Source organism: Engystomops pustulosus, chromosome 7 (genome assembly GCF_040894005.1).
Source record: "Engystomops pustulosus chromosome 7, aEngPut4.maternal, whole genome shotgun sequence".
NCBI classification, from domain to species: domain Eukaryota; kingdom Metazoa; phylum Chordata; class Amphibia; order Anura; family Leptodactylidae; genus Engystomops; species Engystomops pustulosus.
In genome coordinates, this window is record NC_092417.1 from 6,483,525 (window position 1) to 6,501,961 (window position 18,437).

At 48.3% G+C, this 18,437-nt stretch overlaps 1 protein-coding gene across 1 annotated transcript; it reads right to left on the reverse strand.

Moving 5' to 3' along the window:
* Window positions 1-60: 60 nt before the first annotated feature.
* On the reverse strand, window positions 61-17,811 carry LOC140069172 (toll-like receptor 2). The gene is made up of 3 exons (XM_072114558.1): window positions 17,730-17,811; window positions 4,726-4,860; window positions 61-3,920 (listed from the first exon to the last, which is right to left on the reverse strand). The coding sequence occupies exon 3, from the start codon at window positions 3,892-3,894 to the stop codon at window positions 1,396-1,398; it is 2,499 nt and encodes an 832-aa protein (XP_071970659.1). The 5' UTR covers window positions 3,895-3,920; window positions 4,726-4,860; window positions 17,730-17,811; the 3' UTR covers window positions 61-1,395.
* Window positions 17,812-18,437: the final 626 nt, after the last annotated feature.

The following is an 18,437-nucleotide window of genomic DNA, read 5'->3' on the forward strand; positions in this document are numbered from 1 at the left end:
AATGTTTGAAATGTACTTAGGAACCAACTTCCCATCCAACCAAAAAGACGACATAGTGCGTAGAGGATTTTCTCGTTATTTATAAAAGATAACCATTATTATAAACACGTAACAGCAGATAATATATCCAGCACGTGCAAAGTAGGAAGCTTTGTCCTTCATATCCCTGCTCTGTAGTTCTGAACGTCGCCATCATCCTCTACATCCTTCATGGTCAACTTTATCAGACTCCCACAATGCACAGAGACAGGTTCCTTCATATTTAGGTAAAATACTGTATAAAATATATATAACACCATTATAAAATGTCCAGATATGATGACCCCCCACCCCCCAGTGCTTGTAACTTTCCACAGATAGAGAATAATAAAATCTTTGAGGTGAATGACTCCTTGAGGTTCTCCTGACATATTTACTAGTAGAAAAATCTGATTAATAAAGCTCAGAAACTCATGGACAATTCTGCGCTTGGATTAGGCGCAGTCCTGTCCTTACCATGGGGCATGATGTTCACTATTGCATCTCTAGTCACCCGAGTACCGTGTCACTCTTCATCCCCACCTGCCTTATTAATCAGATTTTTCAGAAAATACATTTAGGCTGAAATTTATATACGAGACATTTGACACCAGCATAAAAGTCTTACATATGGATTGGTCATTGGATTTCGTCTATGACAAATCCATATCCAAAACCAGATACCAAACTGTGCCCAAGGTGTACAATAATGACTTACAGTATATGAATTCATCCTTACGGGGCATAGCTGTGCTGGCACTCGTTATAGAGGTATTATAATGTTAATTCACAGTAGATACAAGATACATTCACTCTAGGAAACCCACAGCCCAGCTCCACATTCCACATCACGTATAGTACTCCAATCACATCCAAAGCTGCATTCACAAATGTGCATAATATTCTCCCACAATGCTCCAACAAGTGATGTGTTGGTCAGATTTACCAGACTGAACCCAGTATAGCTGAACTAAATGGAGCTGTTCGAGATTTGGCTGCTAAATCCAGCCCAACACTTCACATCCAAACCCTCCGTTTACAATGGCCCCTAGATGTGCAGTGTAGCACCCTCATCAGACCATTACATGCGGATTTGAAATATCTGGGTTTAAGCCTTCCAATTTGTCCCTGATAAAGGACTGGGAAGCCAAATTTCATCCGCCTGATTAATTTCTAGAGCATGCATTGGTATGGAAGAGTCAGCCAAAGGTACCTCCTGGCCAACAACAATCTGAGATCTCCTTGAAAAGAGACCTGCATTGTGAATGCAGCTTTGGATGTGACTGAAGTATAAAACTTTTACGTAGAATTGACCTATAAAATGACATTTAAAAGTGGAGCTCACTAAAACCAGCGTCCCGGCCCCCTGACGTAGCTTCATCTACCAGGGGGGTTGAGGTCTGTTTTTGTGGTCATAGGTAAAGGTTCCTCTGAACTATTGTCTGTGACAGTCTCATTCACCAATGTAAAGTCATCTTGCCCGGAAACACTTTTGCTGCCTTTACCCAAGATGCTCTTGAGCTGAACCCAAAAGAACGGTTGCCGGTTCTCCTCCAAAGGCCACTCAAGATAGGTTTTAGTGCTCAGCAGTTTTTTCAGCCTGCAGAACCTTTTTGGCAAGTCCTCCATGGTGACGTTTTCCTTGACCACCAGAATGACATCTTCGAAGGCATGGCCGACGGCCCTCTGATGGGCGAAGTAAAGCTCGTAGTTACACCATTCACTGTTGACAAAGTTGTGAGACAACACAAAGATGATCTTGCGGCTATTCTCGATGTTCTCTATGATGTTGTCAATAATCCATTTCCCGGGGAGGAAGTCTCTTTCATGGATGCAAACTCTGTAGGGTGGGTTGGCGTTCTCGAGGCGAGGCAGTAACACTCCTCTCACCCACTCTGCATCAGAGTAGCTATAGGAGATGAAGGCATGATAGACATAGTCCCTTGTCTCTTGACCATCCTTGGACCGGTATTTGGATTGAATTATCTGACAAGTTGCTCTCAAATACCATAAGACATCAAATTTATAGCAAAGTAGCATGATGACGATGACAACAAAAGCGGTCACCGAGACGGAGAGAGCCACCACCAAGCCGACGTCACACTCCAGCCTCCCGGGGCTGTAGTATTCAATCTTGGTATCGACCAGGTGTTGTGGATGATAGCAGTAGTAGTTGTCCGGCCAGTCCGGCAGAGACAAGGACTTCTTAGTAATAGTCTCGGTTATAAAGGCATGGAGCTCACATGTGCAATGATAAGGATTGTTCCCAGCAGTTAGTTCCTTCAGCTCATCCAAGTCTTGGAAAGAACCTTGATCAATGACTCCAAAGGAGTTACCCTCCAGTGCCAAGACTCGGAGGTTAGCGCTGTTCCAACCCGTCGGGATAAACTTAATTCTGTTATTTCTTAGAATGAGCTCAGTTAAATTTGTAGCTTTGTCGAAATAATGCATATTCAATCGATCCAGCTGGGAATTAGACATGTCCAAATATTCCAGAGTCAAGGGCAAGCAGCGGAACACGTCCACTGTGAGGATATTGTTCCGTAAGATTAGGATTTTGATATCAGCTCTCCACTGACAAGTCTCGTTGATGCTTCCGATCATGTTATCCGCAAGGTCCAGCTGCTTGAGCTTTGGCCAGTTTGCGGTCAGTTCTGCGATGGTCTCCAGACTGTGTAATTGGTTATTACTAATGTTGAAGTTCTCAATGTTCGGTAGCACATTGTCCTTACACAAAAGGTTGTACAGATACCTGGAAAATAGCCGGTTATTAGATATGTTCAAGGTGATAACATTCGCCATCTGATCCCAGGCATCACAGGGAACAAAGTTGAAGTTGACATTGATGATGCTCAGGTAGGTGACTTTGCTGAACCAAGTAAAAGTCCAGTCGAACCTCAGAATATCCGGGTTAGTGACGTCCTGTATGACCAGGTTCTGCAGAGCCAAATTATCAATGGTAACATCTGTCTTATTGGCATTTAGAGAACGAGCAAAATCTATAGAAAGCAGCAGAACATTTTCTATCTTAGAAACCTGAACGTTCTGCAAGACCAATCGGAGAAGATTCTCATTAAATTTCCCTCTGTAGAAGACCAGATTGTTTAGAATGATGTCAGGCAAAAAAGAGAATATATCTAAAAAGCCTTCGTAGTAAGAAAACTCAAACAAGTTTCGGAAACGTAGAGTGCTGAGCTTTTTCCCTGCCAAGTCCTTTAACATATCAATCAGTAAAAGGGGATTACCGTCCAGAGCGATGTCCCACCAGAACTCATTGGTGTTCAGCACGGAGAAAGCCCCAGGCTCGTAAGAGTCCAAACTAGACTTTGATTTCAAGGCAAACCTCTGCAGACTGATATTCTGGAGATTGGCCAAGTCCATTCTTTGAATCTTTGACACCAGAGGACCTCCAATAGACAAAACTTTCAAATTCACCAGATTGCAGAACTCTTTCCCCAGTGTGGGCAGCGTGTAGAAATTATTGGACAAGTCGAGGATTTCCAAAACTGTGAGTGGTTCCAGGGATGAAGCTGGTATCTCCTGGAGCGAGTTATTGAAGAGACTCAAGTTTCTCAGCAGCAGGTTGGCGTTAAATGACCCATTCGATACGCTGGATATGTTATTGTAGCTGAGGTTGAGGGTATCTAACTTCGGGTATCGAGAAAAGCTGTCAGGTTTCAGTTCTGTGATTTTATTATAGGACAAGTCCAGATATTCCAGATCTTCTGACAAGTCCTGAGGCACATCAGTCAGACCTTCTCCTTTGCAGTTGACAAATGTCCCATCTGGACTGATGTCACATAGTGACTGACACATACCGTCTACTGCAAGGAGTAGGAGGAGAATCACCAACCATCGCCCGTCGAGGTGACACATTACTGGTTCCTTCACATCTTCTTGTTCTAAAAGAAAATAGAAATAAATCAAGTCAACTTCTCGGGCAGAGCTTTATCTCCTGTTAGGCTATGGCTATACTGTCCCTGACACCCACCACCGGGGAAGAGTCGCGAGGCCCCTTTTTGTTGTATCCCAATCCAGTTGTTCTGCCTGTGTGTATATCAGTTTGGGATGATCACATGGGACCCTGCGCTGCACCTACACCCTGCAGCAGTCTGGATAGCCGCCTCCAGGTAACACCAAGCTGGCACATACCATAGGCCTACCTCCTGCCCACTTAAACTCTCACTTTCAAACCTCTTGAGATTTTTGGCAAAGAGCCCTAGACCAGAGACGGGAGGACTAAGAGCCCTGGGAAGTCTGGCTGATCCACCTGTAATGAATGACTGTGTTCCAGGATGCAGGACTGAGCCCCTGGAAAATAATCTGCGTGTGCAGCAGCGCGGCTTACGGAGGAATCTGCGGCTGCTTACGTAGATTTACTGTCTCTCCTGGTAATCCTCACTTTCCAGAATTTTGTTCTGTGTATAACTTTCTGATCAGGAACCTGTGAGGAGTCTGAGGAGCGGCCGCTGCAGATATGCCCTTATCATAGAAGCCTTCAGAATTTTTCTGGACTGCCCTTTTGACAGGGGGGAACCCTCGGACTGCCCTTTCTATAGCAGGAAACCTTTGACTGCCCTTTCAACGGGGGGAACCCTCGGGCTGCCCTTTCTATAGGGGGGAACCCTCGGGCTGCCCCTAGTCATAATGTAACCCCTTGGCCTGCCTTTAGTCATCAGGACACCTCTACTATGTGGGAGCACTTACCTCTCAGAATTCATTATCATGGATCCCTCATGAACCAGGCTGGGACACAGAATCACATCGTCATGTTTTCAGCGTTAGGTTTGTGGTGTGTAAAAGTCGGGGGCATCATCTTAATCTCGAGCCAGGTGCCTACAACTGAGAAGAAGGGAAGATGTCAGCCAACCTGAGCCTTGATCAGAAGAAGTGAAAAAACAAAAAAGACCCAGCCTCATGGGTCGAGGTAGTCACAGCCCCGCCCCCTGTTATTTATACTTCTGTTATTATATAATTTGTCTCATATCCTGTTGTTTGAGTCTCACCCCTCCCCCCGATATACAGTAGGTAACCCACCAGTCTCCTGTACTGCATGACCATAACTTAGTTACGCCCCCGGGATTAACCTTTTCTTTGCCGGTAAAAGTCATTCAAAAGAATTTGGAGTGAGCGACAAGAATGCATCAGCGGATGACACGGCCCCCGGAGTGTGAAAGCAAAACCTGAAATGCCTGTTTGTCAGCCATAAGTTGTCACCCACCAACAAACATGCACACACCACACTGAGGATGAGGACTTAGCAACCTGCACACCTCTGGGGCAAACCGACCAAGGGTAAATGGCAGCACAAAGGTCCCCTGAGTATTATTAGCACAGACTATGGGAACATATTAGATGACACCGCGGTGCGTCCTAGAAAGACGAGACAAGGCCGAAAATATCTCCGTCACAGAAGTTCTGCTCCACCTGCAGAAGTGACAGAAATGGTCACACCTCGCAGTCACGGTGTGGGCACCAAGACAAGGCCCAGATCTGCGGGACCTGGGGTGGGGGTGACTGGCTCTACTAGAAGTCCATAAATGGACCATCCATAAGTCAGGGCTACCGGCCATGGTTACATACTAAAGGCAGATCAGGATTTGGACTGGCACACAAGAGAACCAGTCCAAGTCTCCGGGTCCCTAAAGGAGAAGAGATGACAACCCGCTTACAAGGGTCTATCTCTAAGACGGTAATGGAGACTGAGGGCCTCTGTGGGTGTCTCATCCACAATGAGGTGGTCCGAGTTACTGAGGTAATAAGATACACAGTCTTCATAACGCCCTCTACCGTAACTCAAATTTACCTCTATGGGATTTATTGATCAGCCAAAAGACAAATTTTTCCGATCATCTCAGTCTGGTGGCCCAAAGCCATTCTCAGTTCAGTCTTAACCCACCAAAAACTGTAGATTAGGACATAACAGATCCCACTACCCAGCTGTGTTATTCCATAGATACCAAATTTGTCACTACCCAAGACAATAAAGGTCTCGTTCCCCTAAACCACCCTGAACACCCCCACTTTTATGTAGTTTCTATAAATTTTTCTGCACTTCACCACATCTCCATGCTCTGCTCTACAACCTAAGAAAGTAATCAGGAGATTTTACGGAAATTAGGACAGACGATGCCTGGGCAAATGAAGGATCAACCATGATCAGTGTTATCATTCTGAAATCTTCGTCCCCTTTCACACGACCGAATATATTTACTGTTTCGGTTCAGGTAGCATACAGCCACATGCATTTCAATGGGCAATACGTCCAACCATATGTATGGACGTATTGGGCACCATACTGTACCATAGCAAGCTCTATATTTCCCCCTACAGCGGGTCCACTGCTCACTCCTCCTCTCTAGAGCCCGGCCGTATGCACTGCTCACTCCTCCTCTCTCCAGAGCCCGGCCGTATGCACTGCTCACTCCTCCTCTCTCCAGAGCCCGGCCGTATGCACTGCTCACTCCTCCTCTCTCCAGAGCCCGGCCGTATGCACTGCTCACTCCTCCTCTCTCCAGAGCCCGGCCGTATGCACTGCTCACTCCTCCTCTCTCCAGAGCCCGGCCGTATGCACTGCTCACTCCTCCTCTCTCCAGAGCCCGGCCGTATGCACTGCTCACTCCTCCTCTCTCCAGAGCCCGGCCGTATGCACTGCTCACTCCTCCTCTCTCCAGAGCCCGGGCGTATGCACTGCTCACTCCTCCTCTCTCCAGAGCCCGGCCGTATGCACTGCTCACTCCTCCTCTCTCCAGAGCCCGGCCGTATGCACTGCTCACTCCTCCTCTCTCCAGAGCCCGGCCGTATGCACTGCTCACTCCTCCTCTCTCCAGAGCCCGGCCGTATGCACTGCTCACTCCTCCTCTCTCCAGAGCCCGGCCGTATGCACTGCTCACTCCTCCTCTCTCCAGAGCCCGGCCGTATGCACTGCTCACTCCTCCTCTCTCCAGAGCCCGGCCGTATTCTCTGCTCACTCCTCCTCTCTACAGAGACCGGCCGTATGCACTGCTCACTCCTCCTCTCTAGAGCCCGGCCATATGCACTGCTCACTCCTCCTCTCTAGAGCCCGGCGGTATGCACTGCTCACTCCTCCTCTCTAGAGCCCGGCGGTATGCACTGCTCACTCCTCCTCTTACCTGTTGCAACTAGTCCTGGAGCCAACAAGAGGGGGGGGGGCACTGCTGGACCTTATCCTAACCAACAGTCCTGACAGGGTACCAAAATTACAGGTTGGGGGGAACCTGGGGAATAGTGATCATAATATCATTGATTTTGTATTATGCTTTACTAAAAGCTTTAGTGGAGGGGCAACCAACACTCTAAACTTCAGGAGGGCAAATTTTCAGAAACTAAGGTAAGACCTTATAGGAATAGACTGGGACATTGTTCTCAAAGACAACCCCCCCCCCCATTTTCTCATATATTCTAAAAAAATCCTGTGAGAAACACATACCATATGGGAAAAGCATTAGAGCAACAAGAAAAAGCCAATGTGGTAACTAGTCTTGTAAGGAAAGCAATAAGCGAGAAAGATAAGGCGATAAAGGTGCTAAAACGTGAAGGTAGCGATGAGGCATTACAGGATTATAGAGAGAAAAATAAATCCTGTAAAAAGCAGATAAAGACCGGAAAAAAAATAGAGGCTGAGAGAAAAATTGTCAGGGAGAGCAAAAATTATTTTTCAAGTATATAAATGATAAGTATAAATGATAAGAAACTAAACAGAGAGTGTGGGTCCCCTTAGGAATAACATGGGGGTCATGGTGGAAGGAGATGAGGAAAGGGCCAATCTACTGAATGTCGTCTTCTCAACTGTCTTTACCCAGGAAATTCCCCTGGTGGAAGACACAATGAGGAATAATGTAAATTCTTTTTGGAATGTCAACAGTTTAACCCAGGAAGAGGTACGGCGCCGCCTCGCAACCACTAAGATAGATAAATCACCAGGGCCAGATGGCATACACCCCCGGGTTCTGCATGAACTATGTACGGTGATAGACAGACCGTTATTTTTAATATTTGAAGATTCCCTGAGGACTGGTTATGTTCCACAGGACTGGCGCATAGCAAATGTGGTACCAATATACAAAAAAGGATCAAAAAGCGATCCTGGAAACTACAGACCCGTGTAACTTCTGTTGTGGGGAAGATATCTGAGGGGTTTGTTAGAGTTGACACCGTGCCACATAAAAGGTTGGTACATAAAATGCGACTGCTGGGACTAGGGAAAAATCTGTGTATTTGGGTAAGTAATTGGCTTAGTGATAGAAAACAGAGGGTGGTCATTAATGGCACATTCTCAGATTGGGCTGATGTTACCAGTGGAGGCCACAGGGGTCAGTATTGGGGCCACTTCTTTTTAATATTTTTATTAATGACCTCGTAGTCGGTTTACACAGTCAAGTTTCAATATTTGCAGATGATACTAAGCTGTGTAAAGTAATAAATACTGAGGCTGATAGTTTAGCTTTACAGAGGGATTTGTGGAAGCTTGAGGAGTGGGCAGAGAAATAGTTGATGAGGTTTAATGTAGATAAATGTAAAGTTAAGCACGTGGGCCATGGAAACAAAAAGTATAATTATGTTCTAAACAGTCAATTACTTGGTAAAACTGCAGCTGAAAAGGACTTGGGGGTATTGGTGGATGGAGAGGAAGTTCTGCCATCACCATAGACAGGGGGTATCCTCTACGCCGAGAGGGGAGGAGGTTCTACCATCACCATAGACAGGGGGCATCCTCTACACCTAGAGGGTAGGAGGTTCTACCATTATCATAGACAGGGGGCATCCTCTACACCTAGAGGAGAGGAGGTTCTACCATCACCATAGACAGGGGGCATCCTCTGCACCTAGAGGTGAGGAGGTTCTACCATCACCATAGACAGGGGGCATCCTCTACACCTAGAGGGTAGGAGATTCTACCATCATCATAGACAGGGGGCATCCTCTACACCGAGAGGGGAGGAGGTTCTACCATCACCATAGACAGGGGGCATCCTCTACACCGAGAGGGGAGGAGGTTCTACCATCACCATAGACAGGGGGCATCCTCTACACCTAGAGGAGAGGAGGTTCTACCATCACCAGAGACAGGGGGCATCCTCTACACCTAGAGGAGAGGAAGTTCTACCATCGCCATAGACCGGGGACATCCTCTACGCCTAGAGGAGAGGAAGTTCTACCATCACCATAGACAGGGGACATCCTCTACACCTAGAGGAGAGGAGGTTCTACCATCACCATAGACAGGGGGCATCCTCTACACCTAGAGGAGAGGAGGTTCTACCATCACCATAGACAGGGGGCATCTTCTACACCTAGAGGAGAGGAAATTCTACCATTACCATAGAGAGGTGGCATCCTCTACACCTAGAGGAGAGGAGGTTCTACCATCACCATAGACAGGGGGCATCCTCTACACCTAGAGGAGAGGAGGTTCTACCATCACCATAGACAGGGGGCATCCTCTACACCTAGAGGAGAGGCGGTTCTACCATAATAGACAGGGGGCATCCTCTACACCTAGAGGAGAGGAGGTTCTACCATCACCATAGACAGGGGACATCCTCTACACCTAGAGGAGAGGTGGTTCTACCATCACCATAGACAGGGGACATCCTCTACACCTAGAGGAGAGGTGGTTCTACCATAATAGACAGGGGGCATCCTCTACACCTAGAGGAGAGGAGGTCCTACCATCACCATAGGCAGGGGGCATCCTCTACACCTAGAGGAGAGGAGGTTCTACCATCACCATAGACAGGAGGCATCCTCTACACCTAGAGGAGAGGCGGTTCTACCATCACTATAGACAGGGACATCCTCTACACCTAGAGGAGAGGAGGCTCTACCATCACCATAGACAGGGGGCATCCTCTACACCTAGAGGAGAGGAGGTTCTACCATCACCATAGACAGGGACATCCTCTACACCTAGAGGAGAGGAGGTTCTACCATCACCATAGACAGTGGGCATCCTCTACACCTAGAGGAGAGGAGGTTCTACCATCACCATAGACAGTGGACATCCTCTACACCTAGAGGAGAGGAGGCTCTACCATCACCATAGACAGGGGGCATCCTCTAAACCTAGAGGAGAGGAAGTTCTACCATCACCATAGACAGGGGACATCCTCTACACCTAGAGGAGATGAGGTTCTACCATCACCATAGACATGGGGCATCCTCTACACCTAGAGGAGAGGAGGTTCTACCATCACCATAGGCAGAGGGCATCCTCTACACCTAGAGGAGAGAAGATTCTACCATCATCATAGACAGGGGGCATCCTCTACACCTAGAGGAGAGGCAGCTCTACCATCACCATAGACAGGGGGCATCCTCTACACCTAGAGGAGAGGAGGTTCTACCATCACCATAGACAGGGGGCATCCTCTACACCTAGAGGAGAGGAGGTTCTACCATCACCATAGACAGGGGGCATCCTCTACACCTAGAGGAGAGGCGGTTCTACCATCACCATAGACAGGGGGCATCCTCTACACCTAGAGAAGAGGAGGTTCTACCATCACCATAGACAGGGGGCATCCTCTACACCTAGAGGAGAGGAGGTTCTACCATCACCATAGACAGGGGACATCCTCTACACCTAGAGGAGAGGAGGTTCTACCATCACCATAGACAGGGGGCATCCTCTACACCTAGAGGAGAGGCGGATCTACCATCACCATAGACAGGGGACATCCTCTACACCTAGAGGAGAGGAGGTTCTACCATCACCATAGACAGGGGACATCCTCTACACCTAGAGGAGAGGAGGTTCTACCATCACCATAGACAGGGGACATCCTCTACACCTAGAGGAGAGGAGGTTCTACCATCACCATAGACAGGGGGCATCCTCTACACCTAGAGGAGAGGAGGTTCTACCATCACCATAGACAGGGGGCATCCTCTACACCTAGAGGAGTGGAGGTTCTACCATCACCATAGACAGGGGGCATCCTCTACACCTAGAGGAGAGGCGGTTCTACCATCACCATAGACAGGGGGCATCCTCTACACCTAGAGGAGAGGAGGTTCTACCATCACCATAGACAGGGGACATCCTCTACACCTAGAGGAGAGGCGGTTCTACCATCACCATAGACAGGGGGCATCCTCTACACCTAGAGGAGAGGCGATTCTACCATCACCATAGACAGGGGGCATCCTCTACACCTAGAGGAGAGGCAGTTCTACCATCACCATAGACAGGGGGCATCCTCTACACCTAGAGGAGAGGCGGTTCTACCATCACCATACACAGGGGGCATCCTCTACACCTAGAGGAGAGGCAGTTCTACCATCACCATAGACAGGAGGCATCCTCTACACCTAGAGGAGAGGCGTTTCTACCATCACCATAGACAGGGAGCATCTTCTACACCTAGAGGAGAGGAGGTTCTACCATCACCATAGACAGGGGGCATCCTCTACACCTAGAGGAGAGGAGGTTCTACCATCACCATAGACAGGGGACATCCTCTACACCTAGAGGAGAGGAGGTTCTACCATCACCATAGACAGGGGACATCCTCTACACCTAGAGGAGAGGAGGTTCTACCATCACCATAGACAGGGGGCATCCTCTACACCTAGAGAAGAGGAGGTTCTACCATCACCATAGACAGGGGGCATCCTCTACACCTAGAGGAGAGGCGGATCTACCATCACCATAGACAGGGGACATCCTCTACACCTAGAGGAGAGGAGGTTCTACCATCACCATAGACAGGGGACATCCTCTACACCTAGAGGAGAGGAGGTTCTACCATCACCATAGACAGGGGACATCCTCTACACCTAGAGGAGAGGAGGTTCTACCATCACCATAGACAGGGAGCATCCTCTACACCTAGAGGAGAGGAGGTTCTACCATCACCATAGACAGGGGGCATCCTCTACACCTAGAGGAGTGGAGGTTCTACCATCACCATAGACAGGGAGCATCCTCTACACCTAGAGGAGAGGCAGTTCTACCATCACCATAGACAGGGGGCATCCTCTACACCTAGAGGAGAGGAGGTTCTACCATCACCATAGACAGGGGACATCCTCTACACCTAGAGGAGAGGAGGTTCTACCATCACCATCGACAGGGGACATCCTCTACACCTAGAGGAGAGGAGGTTCTACCATCACCATAGACAGGGGGCATCCTCTACACCTAGAGGAGAGGAGGTTCTACCATCACCATAGACAGGGGGCATCCTCTACACCTAGAGGAGAGGAGGTTCTACCATCACCATAGACAGGGGGCATCCTCTACACCTAGAGGAGAGGAGGTTCTACCATCACCATAGACAGGGAGCATCCTCTACACCTAGAGGAGAGGAAGTTCTACCACCACCATAGACAGGGGGCATCCTCTACACCTAGAGGGGAGGAGGTTGTTATGGAGGACTCTATGTACATGTGCAGGAGGTTGTTATGGCGGACTCTATGTACATGTGCAGGAGGTTGTTATGGAGGACTCTATGTACATGTGCAGGAGGTTGTTATGGCGGACTCTATGTACATGTGCAGGAGGTTGTTATGGCGGACTCTATGTACATGTGCAGGAGGTTGTTATGGCGGTCTCTATGTACATGTGCAGGAGGTTGTTATGGAGGACTCTATGTACATGTGCAGGAGGTTGTTATGGAGGACTCTATGTACATGTGCAGGAGGTTGTTATGGCGGACTCTATGTACATGTGCAGGAGGTTGTTATGGCGGACTCTATGTACATGTGCAGGAGGTTGTTATGGCGGACTCTATGTACATGTGCAGGAGGTTGTTATGGCGGTCTCTATGTACATGTGCAGGAGGTTGTTATGGAGGACTCTATGTACATGTGCAGGAGGTTGTTATGGAGGACTCTATGTACATGTGCAGGAGGTTGTTATGGCGGACTCTATGTACATGTGCAGGAGGTTGTTATGGCGGTCTCTATGTACATGTGCAGGAGGTTGTTATGGAGGACTCTATGTACATGTGCAGGAGGTTGTTATGGCGGTCTCTATGTACATGTGCAGGAGGTTGTTATGGAGGACTCTATGTACATGTGCAGGAGGTTGTTATGGAGGACTCTATGTACATGTGCAGGAGGTTGTTATGGCGGACTCTATGTACATGTGCAGGAGGTTGTTATGGCGGACTCTATGTACATGTGCAGGAGGTTGTTATGGCGGTCTCTATGTACATGTGCAGGAGGTTGTTATGGGGGACTCTATGTACATGTGCAGGAGGTTGTTATGGAGGACTCTATGTACATGTGCAGGAGGTTGTTATGGAGGACTCTATGTACATGTGCAGGAGGTTGTTATGGAGGACTCTATGTACATGTGCAGGAGGTTGTTATGGCGGACTCTATGTACATGTGCAGGAGGTTGTTATGGAGGACTCTATGTACATGTGCAGGAGGTTGTTATGGAGGACTCTATGTACATGTGCAGGAGGTTGTTATGGCGGACTCTATGTACATGTGCAGGAGGTTGTTATGGAGGACTCTATGTACATGTGCAGGAGGTTGTTATGGCGGTCTCTATGTACATGTGCAGGAGGTTGTTATGGAGGACTCTATGTACATGTGCAGGAGGTTGTTATGGAGGACTCTATGTACATGTGCAGGAGGTTGTTATGGAGGACTCTATGTACATGTGCAGGAGGTTGTTATGGAGGACTCTATGTACATGTGCAGGAGGTTGTTATGGCGGACTCTATGTACATGTGCAGGAGGTTGTTATGGCGGTCTCTATGTACATGTGCAGGAGGTTGTTATGGGGGACTCTATGTACATGTGCAGGAGGTTGTTATGGAGGACTCTATGTACATGTGCAGGAGGTTGTTATGGCGGACTCTATGTACATGTGCAGGAGGTTGTTATGGAGGACTCTATGTACATGTGCAGGAGGTTGTTATGGAGGACTCTATGTACATGTGCAGGAGGTTGTTATGGAGGACTCTATGTACATGTGCAGGAGGTTGTTATGGAGGACTCTATGTACATGTGCAGGAGGTTGTTATGGAGGACTCTATGTACATGTGCAGGAGGTTGTTATGGCGGACTCTATGTACATGTGCAGGAGGTTGTTATGGAGGACTCTATGTACATGTGCAGGAGGTTGTTATGGCGGACTCTATGTACATGTGCAGGAGGTTGTTATGGAGGACTCTATGTACATGTGCAGGAGGTTGTTATGGCGGACTCTATGTACATGTGCAGGAGGTTGTTATGGCGGACTCTATGTACATGTGCAGGAGGTTGTTATGGCGGACTCTATGTACATGTGCAGGAGGTTGTTATGGCGGACTCTATGTACATGTGCAGGAGGTTGTTATGGAGGACTCTATGTACATGTGCAGGAGGTTGTTATGGGGGACTCTATGTACATGTGCAGGAGGTTGTTATGGCGGTCTCTATGTACATGGTCAGGAGGTTGTTATGGAGGACTCTATGTACATGTGCAGGAGGTTGTTATGGCGGACTCTATGTACATGTGCAGGAGGTTGTTATGGAGGACTCTATGTACATGTGCAGGAGGTTGTTATGGAGGACTCTATGTACATGTGCAGGAGGTTGTTATGGCGGACTCTATGTACATGTGCAGGAGGTTGTTATGGAGGACTCTATGTACATGTGCAGGAGGTTGTTATGGCGGTCTCTATGTACATGTGCAGGAGGTTGTTATGGCGGACTCTATGTACATGTGCAGGAGGTTGTTATGGAGGACTCTATGTACATGTGCAGGAGATTGTTATGGAGGACTCTATGTACATGTGCAGGAGGTTGTTATGGCGGACTCTATGTACATGTGCAGGAGGTTGTTATGGCGGACTCTATGTACATGTGCAGGAGGTTGTTATGGAGGACTCTATGTACATGTGCAGGAGGTTGTAATGGAGGACTCTATGTACATGTGCAGGAGATTGTTATGGAGGACTCTATGTACATGTGCAGGAGGATGTTATGGAGGACTCTATGTACATGTGCAGGAGGATGTTATGGAGGACTCTATGTACATGTGCAGGAGGATGTTATGGAGGACTCTATGTACATGTGCAGGAGGTTGTTATGGAGGACTCTATGTACATGTGCAGGAGGTTGTAATGGAGGACTCTATGTACATGTGCAGGAGATTGTTATGGAGGACTCTATGTACATGTGCAGGAGGTTGTTATGGAGGACTCTATGTACATGTGCAGGAGGTTGTAATGGAGGACTCTATGTACATGTGCAGGAGGTTGTTATGGAGGACTCTATGTACATGTGCAGGAGGTTGTTATGGCGGACTCTATGTACATGTGCAGGAGGTTGTTATGGAGGACTCTATGTACATGTGCAGGAGGTTGTTATGGCGGTCTCTATGTACATGTGCAGGAGGTTGTTATGGAGGACTCTATGTACATGTGCAGGAGGTTGTTATGGCGGACTCTATGTACATGTGCAGGAGGTTGTTATGGCGGACTCTATGTACATGTGCAGGAGGTTGTTATGGAGGACTCTATGTACATGTGCAGGAGGTTGTTATGGAGGACTCTATGTACATGTGCAGGAGGTTGTTATGGAGGACTCTATGTACATGTGCAGGAGGTTGTTATGGCGGACTCTATGTACATGTGCAGGAGGTTGTTATGGAGGACTCTATGTACATGTGCAGGAGGTTGTTATGGAGGACTCTATGTACATGTGCAGGAGGTTGTTATGGCGGTCTCTATGTACATGTGCAGGAGGTTGTTATGGAGGACTCTATGTACATGTGCAGGAGGTTGTTATGGGGGACTCTATGTACATGTGCAGGAGGTTGTTATGGAGGACTCTGTACATGTGCAGGAGGTTGTTATGGAGGACTCTGTACATGTGCAGGAGGTTGTTATGGGGGACTCTATGTACATGTGCAGGAGGTTGTTATGGCGGACTCTATGTACATGTGCAGGAGGTTGTTATGGAGGACTCTATGTACATGTGCAGGAGGTTGTTATGGAGGACTCTATGTACATGTGCAGGAGGTTGTTATGGAGGACTCTATGTACATGTGCAGGAGGTTGTTATGGAGGACTCTATGTACATGTGCAGGAGGTTGTTATGGAGGACTATGTACATGTGCAGGAGGTTGTTATGGAGGACTCTATGTACATGTGCAGGAGGTTGTTATGGAGGACTCTATGTACATGTGCAGGAGGTTGTTATGGAGGACTCTATGTACATGTGCAGGAGGTTGTTATGGAGGACTCTATGTACATGTGCAGGAGGTTGTTATGGGGGACTCTATGTACATGTGCAGGAGGTTGTTATGGAGGACTCTATGTACATGTGCAGGAGGTTGTTATGGGGGACTCTATGTACATGTGCAGGAGGTTGTTATGGGGGACTCTATGTACATGTGCAGGAGGTTGTTATGGAGGACTCTATGTACATGTGCAGGAGGTTGTTATGGAGGACTCTATGTACATGTGCAGGAGGTTGTTATGGGGGACTCTATGTACATGTGCAGGAGGTTGTTATGGAGGACTCTATGTACATGTGCAGGAGGTTGTTATGGAGGACTCTATGTACATGTGCAGGAGGTTGTTATGGAGGACTCTATGTACATGTGCAGGAGAGGCCTGGATGCCTTTCTGGAGAGAAATAATATCCCGGGTTATGGGGATAAAACATCAATTCTTAAACGTTGGACTTGCGTCTGTTTCCGGCCTTATATACTCTGATATACTTGTATGAAATCGGCCTTAAGGCTATAAGATAAGCCATTGCCAGGGGTATAGGTCAGTAGTCGCTCCACTCTCCATATCCGATACACTAGTTAGACCCTGCTGAGGCTGCGTGTGTATGCGGGAGTGGGGAGGAGTAGCTGTCTCCAGACGCTGTATACACAGATTTGTCTCGTTGGACGTTTCATGTGATAATGAATCTCGTGAATCAGTCGCTTCATTTACACACAAAGGGGAAGTCTCCTAAATATAGACACCGGGCTCTGGAGGAGGCGAATCTGATTACACGGCTCACACTCACACCTTCCCAACATTTCACCCCGAAACTGCAGAAAGCCGGAGACTCCTTTCCCAGACATTTTTACGAAATCGTCTAAAGAGACAAAAATGACCGGAAAAATTTGCCCCACGACACGGACACCGGATTTATAACAAATCAGTGAACCCATTTTGTCGCTTTTGGTTCCGGAATTGAAGACCCAGCGGGACATAGACGCCATCGAGGCGACTGCCTACACATCAGCCCGTAATAACAAGTCCATGGGCTACAAAAGCCCAAACCCCAGAACCGGCACCGGGGGCCGAGCGGGCGACACTTATACTGACCCCCTTATAGCGACACTTTCCCTGATTCCCCAGAAATATCTCATTTCTGTGACACCCCCGCGCAGGACACCCCCGCGCAGGACACCCCCGCGCAGGACACCCCCGCGCAGGACACCCCCGCGCAGGACACCTCCGCACTGGACACCCCCGCACTGGACACCCCCGCGCAGGACACCCCCGCGCAGGACACCCCCGCGCAGGACACCTCCGCACTGGACACCCCCGCACAGGACACCCCCGCACAGGACACATCTGCCCCCGACACATGTTTACAGCTCAAACTAAAAAAATGAAACTACAACCAGCAGCGGAGCCGAGTACACGCTGAGAGTTATACTCCTGCCAGGACGTCAAGGGTGCGGAGCTCACCCATTATAAGGCTATAATGTACAAGGTGAGATAGAGAAGACTTACCTCCAGACACCAGGACCAGCACCCCCAGCTCCTACACAACACATCACACATCACACTGCCCCACACACCAGGAGGAGCGTCCTGAGCCCATCCCCAACCCCGCACTGTAACCCATTCATGGCCAGCAGCCTGCCCGGCATGTGTGCACTGCTGTGTATCTAATCCTGTCCTGTGCGATACTGCCTGCTGAGCTGTGTATCTAATCCTCTCCTGTGTGATACTGCTGAGCCGTGTATCTAATCCTCTCCTGTGTGATACTGTCTGCTGAGCTGTGTATCTAATCCTCTCCTGTGTGATACTGTCTGCTGAGCTGTGTATCTAATCCTCTCCTGTGTGATACTGCTGAGCTGTGTATCTAATCCTCTCCTGTGTGATACTGCCTGCTGAGCTGTGTATCTAATCCTATCCTGTGTGATACTGTCTGCTGAGCTGTGTATCTAATCCTATCCTGTGTGATACTGTCTGCTGAGCTGTGTATCTATTCCTATCCTGTGTGATACTGCCTGCTGAGCTGTGTATCTAATCCTCTCCTGTGTGATACTGCTGAGCTGTGTATCTAATCCTATCCTGTGTGATACTGTCTGCTGAGCTGTGTATCTAATCCTGTCCTGTGTGATACTGTCTGCTGAGCTGTGTATCTAATCCTATCCTGTGTGATACTGACTGCTGAGCTGTGTATCTAATCCTCTCCTGTGTGATACTGCTGAG